Consider the following 11,352-nt stretch of genomic DNA (forward strand, 5'->3'; position numbering starts at 1 on the left):
CACATACCAGGCAGAATAGTATAGAAATGACAATACTATCGGCCATCATCACAAATATGTTTGTAAAATTCATTTTAAAATATAATGGTATCGAAATGATTCAAGCAACAACGCGTTTTTAAACAAAATAAAAAGTTGTGATTACGCAATACACTGCTTCTTACCGATTCAACACACAATAATCTAGAATGATTGTGTTTTCCTAGAACATCGTAATATGATTCATAATCTTGTGATTTTAACGTTAACACAATACAGGGAACCGCCCACATCCGCTTTACACGTACACGCGTAGCGGGTATCGCCCACACCTATGACGCGAAGATCTATTTTTAGCAACAGGTTTACTATATAACAGTGATACATACAACAGGAGGCAGAAGGCCGACACTAGAAAATGAAACGATAGATCACCAATATTGAGCTTCAAGAGGAGTAAGCATAGTATTTTATTTTAAAATGGTTCTTATTTCATTTTAACTAAAACTGAGAACACTACAGCTCAAATACAGATCTGTAGTTATATGTGTAAATGTTAACTGCAAGCGAATCGTGTTTTTTTGTTCAAACTTTTGATTAAATGCAAAACGTTCTAAACAAATAGATATATGCCGCTTTATTTGCTATTCGTATTGTACCTCATTCTTTCGATTGTATATTAGTAATATGTCGTGTTCTTTTTTCAGGATTCTGATCCAAAAAAGCGAATATCACTATATCGTTACGGGATAAACGATATAGCTGACTAAATTAACGGCACCAATGAGCATATTTCACAACAAATATTATTACACTGACGGCTTGTTAACCTTCAAAAGTAGGCACGGTAGCCTAGTGGTAGGACGCCGGGTTCGTGACCGAAGGGTCGCGGGTTCGAGACACGGCACGGCACTGTGTTGTATATTTGAGCAAGATACTTTACTCCGCTTGTTCCAGTCTACTCAGCTGTAAATGAGTACGTGGTTGGGCAGTGCTAGAATTGTTGAATGCTAGCTGTTAGTACCGAAATGGCAGCTCCTGCTGTATGCTTCCCAGGGAGTTGAGAAGGTATACTGGCTGGTTGCAAAGGCCCTATAACCACGGATACAAATTTGTGAACCGCTTTGTATTATAATTATTATTTGGGTACAAGATTTTCAATACTAGACAGGGAATAACTCGTGAAATTCAGTAACTACATGAAGTAAAGCCTAGGGTAGAACAGTCCGCTATATAGTTACATTAACACATGGAGATTTTCTCTAGGAGTATCATGGTCCCAAAAATATCACAACTCTCAAAATATGATATTATTTATGTAAACAGTCGCCAGAGATTGTATTCTTGTCTCATTTTCAGTTCTTGAATATTCTTTATATGTCCTACAATTCAAGGGTGCTATTCATGCGTCATGTTCCCAGTGGTGGTGGATGTGCCAGGAATCATACAACTTTGATATCGTGTTATTGTTAAAGGTCCGAGTTATAAGCATTAAATAAGTATTTCAGTGCGTAAATGTCTATTATAGCAAATATTTGGCAAACGTTTCCGTCCGATCTATTTGTATAAATGTATGGTGAAGAATTAGTTTATTTCTTTAAGTGAACCACACATCTGTACCTACCGTATTGTATATTGACATGTTAATTGTATTACTACATCAATTATTTTGTTTTCATTTGCATAGCTAACAACACATATTTGAAGCATTGTGGCCACGTCCATATGATGAAATAACACATAATGTAGTAACCGTCGCCCCGTTTCTCTAGGTACAGAAAAGATAACCGCTCCTCTATCAGCCTTGTAAATATATGCATATTTTGAGAGCGGTACAAGGTCACGTGATGTGCGACATCATGTTATTAGGCCATTCATAAAACATTCAGACACAATTTCGATCATCACGGTCTGTTAAATTTAATTTATAGAGTTCATATTATGTCGTTAATATTTAAACCATGTTTAAAACTCGCCAGGGGTCATAGACGAGAAAAATAAATCTAGTTGGCCATAATTCTTCTATATCCTAATAAGTACATATTCCAGCTAGAGTCGCAATTTATAGTATAAACGCATTTTGCTTTTCCAGCAATGATGTAGATTTTTTTACTGTAGGGATATCGCTACCACGACCATAATTCGCGCGTTATCGTTAAAACTTTATCATTTTTTGGTATTTCTTGATGTTATACTTCATTAACACGTCAATTTAAACTTAACGAAATGAACGTAAGCGTTTGAAAACACACAAAAAGTCGACATACATGTGTAAGCCACGTCAGATAACCCTACGTTGAAAACAGGGTGACGGCATTGGCATGTATTTCAAAACACTAAAGAGAAAGATCTCGGACATAACATTATATCCCATTGCACGCTTAAGAGTTAACTTCTTGTTTGGCTATATTTAGCAAATTGCCATCTATGGCATATAAAGGTAGATACATTTAGCATAGAAGGCTGAAAGTGGCCCAACTCCTTCTCTATGTAAGACTTATACAATAAAATAGTTTGAAATGGAAAATAGGAAGGCTATAACACAACATTTAACAAAAAAACTATTCTATTATGAATCTAAAATAATTTCTTTGATTGCAAAATTATTATTAGCCCTCCACCACTTGGTCGCGTGACCTACGTAAGGCAGTCGCCAGGTACTGGCCGTAGGTCGGGTTTTTTTTCTCCGGGAACTCCGGCTTTACTCCACCACCAAAACCTGGCACGTCCTTAAATGGCCATAGCTGTTAAAAGGACGTGAAACACAAACAAACCAAACCAAACTTTTGTGTTTAAAAGGTTGCTGCCTTGTTAATTCCTGTTCAACATACTTACAAAGTGGATCCTACAGTCAGCAAAGGATGCAAGCGATTAAATTTCTTTAATACTGATAACATAAATGTCGTCATTTAAAATTATTTTGATCCATACAATCATCAAGCAAAATTTGATACGAGTATAATGACGATGACTTTAATATCTTGATAATATTTAGTTTGTTTCATATAGTTTTAATGAAATATTTACAGATAACTTATTCAAACCAATGAACAATGAAAGAGATATTACTAATGTGCATCATTTTTGGTTTGATATTTACATTAGTTGAAACAAATCATATTAATTATCACTTTGTTTAGTTTTAAAATTTATTTTATTGTATTATTTATTTTCGTTTTATCATGTAGCACAAGAAAAGAAAGATAGAATATATCATGATATGACCAAGAGTAGTTTCCCTTTGAACGTCTTACATAAGGCAATTTGCATACCATAAGGCTAGGTTTGTTTATGGACAATATTCCGACTCGGAGGTACAGTTATCATCTATATTTTGGTTCTTTTTGTGTCATATTCGGTATTGCTAGATTTTGATTTTACTAGCAGAAATATATGTTTCAATCTACTCTTTTTCGGTTACATATCGTCCAGTGCTAAATTCAACTGATGAATATCTCCTTAAAATGTAAACATATTCCAAACCTTTATATTTAACCTTTTTTTTTTAATTTGATTATTGTTATCGTTTATAATTATGCCTGTGTTGTAGTAAGAAATAATCATTAGGAATATTTTAATTATAATTAAAAATTCAGGATAATATTTAATTATTACTAGAATAAAAGGCAAATCAATCAATCAATCACATACTTAAATGGATCAATAAGCGAGTGGATCAATATTCAATTCAATTCATTTTTTTTTTATTAAAGGGCAAGAGGAAGGAATTTAAAATCAGACATGTTTTGTTTACAACCTAATCAAACATCGCCATTAAAAATTATCTTAGAACATAAACAAAATTAATACCAAACGTCGATTGCCGCATTGTATTGTCCATAATTAATTGAAACATCTTTAAAGTCAGAACGCACACAAAATATCATGACAGTAAATATTGTACGCAGATATGAAGAGCTAGCTGATTTCTACAGAAAATCACACAGAAAATCACACAGAAATCAATTGAAATCACCTTAAACATATAAACAATTCACGGTGTTATTTACAAAGTACCGAAAATACATGCTGCTATCCTGTCGAGCAAAAATACTAAAAACTGAGATTGTCCGGAATTTATCGATTTGAACTCCTTTTTATCAAATTAAGTTTCTCTGGTCGTTGTAATGCTGCTTGCCGCTTGATAGTTAGCCAATCAAAGGCGTTTCTTTCTACCCATCCCTGTTCTTTCGTCAGATCTATTTTTAGAAACCACGCGGCAAGCAGCATCCGTGTTATTATACCGAGCAGTCATCTTGACCGTTTAACAGCACAAAAAGTAAGTGAATCAGAAAGGATTTATACCGTCTTACACTATGAAGCAGTTTACATCGGAATATAGAATTAATTTCAGGATATACACACGTCACATGTATATATATGAATACAAAACTCACGCCGGTAGCGTGTACAATATCTGAACAGCCATCACTGTTAACAGCAATACTGATTTATATACCATGATATACTTAAACTTAAACTGTGCTGATAAACATTTACAGTTTACTACAATGTGGCAGTCTGATATTTATTTATGTATGTAAATGTATAGATAGTAACATTTTATTAATCATGTACCTGCATGATATCTCAGCACAGCCACTGTTAGATCGTGTACAGCTTTGTACAGATATATTGCGAATAAAAAAAACAACTAATGCACTAATATACAGATCGTTTTATTCTTCGCTATTTGGATGAACAACTGACATGGATACTTCAGCAGTACGGATATAGTAGGATATTGAACCCATATCCCTTTTCTATTTATATATCTAGGAGTGGGAGTGTTTGCTATTTATATACATCTAAAGATGATGAAACATGCTCGTATGCATTTGATGCCTTAGCTCCAAGTAAACGCCCGAGTAGTTCCGATATATGTTGATTGTCATGTCTATAATTAGAACCATTTCCTTTTTTATCAGAGCTCATAAACCGCATCTCAACTGAAGGAAACGTTTAGTGTAAGGTAAGTTGGTTTTTAAAAGGTATTTAAGATGATTGAAACAAGTCTACATTCTTATTTAGGTGTAAACAATAATAAATAGGATCAGCCACGTTTATTGATCGCTAACTTGTGTACATTCGGCAGTTACTTCTACAGACAGACTATTATTAGCTGCGTATGGTATCATTATATTTTAACAGCTTATCGACCTACTTTTCATTATATTTTAGATCTTTTGTAATGGGATTAACAGCAGCATATACTATTTTAATTGTATGCTCGGAGAAGTTACGTTATGGACGGGGTATCATGAAATAATATGCAGTAAACGAATCAAATCTATATTTAGAGGTTTTCAGAAAACCCCTTTGCTATTTATACTACCAAATGCTGTTTTCGATTTTGTTAATGGCGCGTATTCGCATTTCATATTTTGAGAGTTTTATTTAACTATTTTAACTGAAAGATTGAATGTAATAATCATCGAAAATAAATACTGGTTATTTTTTACTCATTATACGTATTAATTTATAGTTAACCTCTTACAATGATGAATAATACCATCATATAAATTGTTAATTTTACCACGGACTTATCTAATTCCGTGATTTTACTTACAGAAGTACAGTAGTAGAGTCAAATATAATCAAACACACTAACATAGAGCTTTTTGTTATTTTTATATTATTTATTACAAACAAATGGACTGGAAAAAATTGAGTCTCAATCCTAAAAAGGGTTACCTGATTCAGGAGAAATCAGCATAAAATCTGCTGATGTTGATTTATTTTATATATACTTTAATAAACTTTCAAGAAAAGGAAACTGATTCAATTAATTTCATATTATTATAAAATAAACAAAAGATTTTTTTTTTCAAAACGGTAACAATTTTACGTAGATCAAGTTGCTGAAATACAACTTTCTATATCTCGCTATCTCTAATTCATCAAATTCCAGTAAAATATGAGGCTAAGTCCTCCAACTGTATGTGATTAATTACTTGAACTCATATATTTTCCATTCACACAAAGCCTGAAGGCCTGGATTATAAAAAAATCCTGTTAATTTAAGGATCGGTATACATTAGGTAACAGGTATAATAGGTTCTCCAACGAGTGGCATATTGTTATCATCTTTATCTGACTCAAGTAAGGCAATTTTTAAATTGTTAAAAGACACGAGACTTTTACAATTTGAAAACTAACTAACGAGAGTAAGATACACATGATTATCAATCATCACAAGTTTTTGGGACCTTTTACTTCCACAATGTTCACATATCTAGGACACCATATAATCTCCTGGGAATGCATTATTTCAGTTGCAATGAACTGTACATGTGACGTCACATTGGAAGATGACGTCGCAAGGCATTATTACTTGACGTCATAATTAGAAGATTGTCAAATGAAGTAACGTCCCAGGTGTTGCCCACTAGTTTGTCACCACAGTTTACTTACTCCTCGCCAGTTTATCCAAAATAATGAGTTGGTAGTGAGGAAACCTGTAGTGGTTGTGAGAGAAATTATATTATTAGTAATTAATTGTTTTATTTTTAAGGATTGAGATGTTTCCTTGTGGAACCAAACATTTCGTATATGATCCAAACGTGAAATATTGCAAAAGGAATGGATACACTGCTTATTGTGATCCATCCATGTGCTTAATGGAGAAGAATACATGGGAACGACAGGCCTGTGGTCTCTATTGTGGAGACATCAAAAAATGGACGCTTCAGCTAAATGACACCGAAGTTGACTTCACTGGTATTATATTTATCAAATTTCACTTCTATTTTTATTATTTATAAAAACATATCGTCTGATCAGGATCCAGATTAATTCCAATAAGTAAGAGATGTAATCATATTACATTGTTTACAAATTAAAGCACATATCTACATAATAACATTGTGTGATTAAATAACCGTAAATACATAATTACATTGATGGCTATTTGACCTAATAGAAAGAGTTGTTGGTAAAAATATCATTATGCAATGATTTTTATATGGGGTTTTTTTCCACAGGAGAAGTTAAAGCAGACGAAACTTTTCCTGTATGGGAGACTGTATCAGGTGTCTCCATATGCCTTGTGGTAATCCTGTCTGTGGTGATTGTATACATGTGGTTCAAGAACTGTAACAAGAATCCTAGTCCTGCCATCGTTAATGCCAGTGCCCCTCCAGTGACAAATGATAAGGATCAAGACGAAACACATGTGCTACTCGTAGATGGGTAAGTTTGATTAATAGACCAATTAATACCGGTTTAAGCTTACATGTTACTCTCTAACTTTTGGGATTGTGAGAGGGGTGTTCAATCTCGATATCACACAAGGAGTACATATGCAGTATTTATTTAACGCTACGACGCTCACTAGATTAAATATAAATATAATTTCAAAATTGTAATAACACAATTTAGATTGATTTTATAAAGCAAAACATAACCTTGTTGATGTATATATATACCCACTATGCTGAAGTCTTTCAAGTAAATGTAATCAAATATGTTACCAAAACTAACTGACGTCGATGTTTCATGTAAAAATGTTGAAATAAATTTTCATTTTTGAAATGATAAAAGTAAATAATTTTTATCTTAATATTAGTGAAAGTTCTACGTCGGAGGCTGACAGTGCTGTAGGGTCTGATGTATCTCGAACAACAGGTACGTATGCTTGATAGTATGTATTGACCAAGGTGTTGTAGTGATTCTGTTGACACCTCCAATTGATAGCTTGCTGTAAACTCTTTGGAATTAAAACATCTTTTGAAGTTGAAGGAAACGTTACAAACTTTTTATTAGTACAGGGTGTCAGTAAAAGATGTATACTGAAAGTGGATAATTTTATTATTTCATATTGTCACGATATCATTAGCTCCGTAAAGTGATTACTTAATACTTTGAAATGAACGATTATCGACACTTTTGAAATTGATCCTGTCGTGACTGTGTTTATTTCATTGTGCACAGAGTAAAAGGGGAAGTGTGCGGAATTACAAATAATTTAGAAATTAACATTAATGAGTTCATCTTTCTGCAGAGGTCAAGAAAATACAATGATACGAAAGTGATATTGTTTGCTTTAAATCAGTACATATTGTATTGCAGTGAATGGACCGTCTTCATTCCATTCATCACCACAAAACAACCATGTTGACCCTCACACTCAAAGAAATGATAAAGCCGGATTGGCAGTTACAGGAATAGCTCAAAACTTCGGGGCACCTTGCGGGGTCGAGACAACAGATGAGGTTTCATGATAAACGCTATATTTTAGTTTGACGAATTACGTTTTGAGTTAAAGTCGACATTTCCAGGATGAACTTGTTAATTTACTTAAATTCAATCACATCTCCATACTGATTAAAAGTATGTGTGAGAATTATACTCTGTATACTTGAGTAATCATTTCATGCATGGTATGTGTCTGCTTTTGAAAGTCAATCAATAAGATTGTAATTATATATCTAAGTACATTTGTATCTGCTGTTCAATCATTTCTAATTTGATAACTGACTTAGAGCCTCCAAGAAAGTAAACTTATAAAACTTTTGTAGCGTTTAGCAAAGTTTGACGTTTTAATATTTTTGACCAAAAAAAGGTTTATATTACTTTCAAATTTTCAATTTCATCTCGCTGCACACATTCTGCTTCCACTATAACTTTTTTATCTTTTGATTTGTCATTCTGTAATTGATTGTATTATCCCCTTTTTTATTTTTATTTTGTGTTTTTTGTCAATGCTAAGAATAAATGTCTTAGTAAACTTCAAATATACTACCAAGCTTTGATACCTAAGAAGTATATACTGGAATTACCTGTATATGTATATTTATTACACAAATACAACGATTATGCTCTGAATAATTCATACATTCAGACCCATCAGAAGTGAACTGTTACCAAGTACATTAGTCCGAATTATTCTGACGTTTTAGCGACTTTTTTCATATCGGTTAATCGACGACAAACCGATATGAAAAAAGTCGATAAACGTCAGAATAATTCGGACTACCAAGTACATGTACAAATACTGATGTATTTCATTAACCTGAGTGTAACTCCAGTAATGTTTTAGCATGTTGTTTTTTCTCGTTGTATCAGTTATTGAAGGTTTATGATACTCGTATGTTTCATATGGAATCAAATAATAACTAGATAATCATATTGCTCTTTGGGTTATATTCATAAATATATATATAGCTTGCAATATCTGAAAAATTTAACTGGCTGATTCACTGAAAACCTGATGTATTTCAGCAATAAGGGCTACAAATGGAATGTATGGGATGCAGACATGGTGATGACACAAGGTCCACCAATAACAATGAGTTATCCTCAGGGTGGTCATCCTTTAATATGTAATGAAATTTGTATTGACTAAAGGGTTTGCTTCTTTGCATTTTTTTTCTATTTATCAAGCCAACAAAATACCAAGCTTTGATAACTAGGAGTTATACGAGACAAGAGTTAAACAAGAGTGATTCATATAAATTGTTATACGTTGTAACTTAATTATTACAAATATTTTGTTAAAGAAATATAAAGTTTATATATAGGAAATTCCAGAAAAGCTAATATTATCTTAGGCAGCATCAAACATGTAGGTAGGTTAAAACTAGCTTGTATTGAATATATACCAAAGATATATCTTATGTTTTGATAGATTATAGCTCCCTACCCCCTTAATCCACGGGCGTATGTCTTTGTTTAAGTTTAACAAACACAAGAATTATTTGAAATGGCAGGCAAATATAGTAAGTTTATCAGTTTTAACCAAAACGTATGTCGTATAAAAGAGCTATTCAAGTGCACGTGATCGAAAAGGATTTACAGGAAAATGATTAACGTATGACGCAAAACATTGTCAGTTTGACCGTTTAAAGATCAATTTAAATTATTCTATCATTTGACGTTTTTCATAGGTTTGTTTAGTTTGCAATGTAAGATAATATATAGTTAATCATTTTGTAGTATTTGAGGATTTTTATCTCTAATTCACCACCTGTCTCAACTTGACAAGTTTGTAACATGCGGAAATTATCCATGCATTTCTATATTTATACATGTTTGAAAATTTATTAATGTTTTTATATTGCTTACTAGCTCTACAAGGCTTACAAATAATGCAGTAATTGATATTTAATCTTTAGTCCTTTTGGAGGTGATTTTTATATTTATGATTTTCTATGCTTTGATATACTCTTTTTCTGCTTTACATATTCTGCATATAATTTTACTGCACCATTTATATTTTCATATTGGAGTCTGTATGTGTATTCCATTTTAAACAATGCTGAAGATGTCCAGTATCATACAAGAAATACAAGAGAATATGTGTCTGAAAAGGCTATCATAAAAATCAAGATATCATTGGTATGTACATCGCATAATTTAACTTGTGATTTGTTTTAAAGTACAGTCATCTTGATTATTACATAAACTGTTACTTTATACACAAACATTATAGTATGTACATTGTTTGTGTATTAAGTAAATCTTTTATGTTACATATTTCAAAACTGATTAATATTTTGAAGGTTTCATTGTTACATTCAAATTGTGTAAAAACTGTAACATGGAAAATTAAAGAGAAAATGCATTTTCATATCAAGATGTTACGCACAAAGTTTAAATTTAAATTATTTGTATTGTATGTCTGAACAACTGAAAAAATGACTTGATTGCGTGCTTACTTTAATAAAAAAAAATCATGTATTAAATTTGTTTATTCTTAATTATTTTTTGAACAAAATTACAACAAAATTTCGGTTCTAAATTTTACTTCTTTAAAATAACAGCAACAGTGTTATACCAGGAGATGATCAAACTTTGTGTTGCATAATATGTAGAGCGATACTGGTATAAAAAAAAAGCAATAAGAATAAGTCCTCGTCTCACACTGTGCAAGTCTTATCATTTCACAATTATCATTTGAATGGATAAACATCTACAATGGGTTGATTGAAATATCTTATGACATTACGACGCGATTAGCAGGTGGCTGAGATAAATGACTTGAGCAAGTCTAACTGTAAGTGTCTAACATGATATTACAACATAGGGGTTTGTGCAAATAACTATATTGAGCGTATATTCAATATTTTCACATTTTAAAAAAATAATTAGTACGAGTATGTTCAAACATAAATGATTTCCCATGCGTTAACTATTTAATCTGATTCAAAACAAAAAACAAAAAAAACTATTCAACCTGTGTATATTTAATGACAATCTTATATTGACCACGTTAAAGATAGACTACAGACACTATAGTTAAACAGAGCTAATAATATTGTCAGTGAATATGGTCGTTATATGTTGACCATGATAATAAAGATATTCCAAACAGCAACTATTCATTTGAAAGTAAAAGTAAAAAAAGTAGTAAATTTGCCATGGTTCTGCTTA

The 11,352-nt window shown here is 32.1% G+C and overlaps 1 protein-coding gene across 2 annotated transcripts; it reads left to right on the forward strand.

Annotated features, from left to right (window-relative positions):
• The first annotated feature begins 355 nt into the window (after nucleotides 1-355).
• On the forward strand, nucleotides 356-10,652 carry LOC110443891. Of its 2 annotated transcripts, none has more exons than XM_021488340.1 (6): nucleotides 356-435; nucleotides 4,908-4,951; nucleotides 6,494-6,699; nucleotides 6,963-7,170; nucleotides 7,547-7,605; nucleotides 8,050-10,652. In XM_021488340.1, the coding sequence occupies exons 3-6, from the start codon at nucleotides 6,501-6,503 to the stop codon at nucleotides 8,199-8,201; spliced, it is 618 nt and encodes a 205-aa protein (XP_021344015.1). In that variant the 5' UTR covers nucleotides 356-435; nucleotides 4,908-4,951; nucleotides 6,494-6,500; the 3' UTR covers nucleotides 8,202-10,652. The 2 variants fall into 2 exon arrangements, with proteins under 2 accessions (XP_021344015.1, XP_021344014.1); XM_021488339.1 differs by lacking the exon at nucleotides 356-435 and adding an exon at nucleotides 3,626-4,258.
• The last annotated feature ends 700 nt before the right edge of the window (nucleotides 10,653-11,352 follow it).

This window comes from Mizuhopecten yessoensis, unplaced genomic scaffold (assembly GCF_002113885.1).
Source record: "Mizuhopecten yessoensis strain PY_sf001 unplaced genomic scaffold, ASM211388v2 scaffold716361, whole genome shotgun sequence".
Taxonomy (NCBI): Eukaryota; Metazoa; Mollusca; class Bivalvia; order Pectinida; family Pectinidae; genus Mizuhopecten; species Mizuhopecten yessoensis.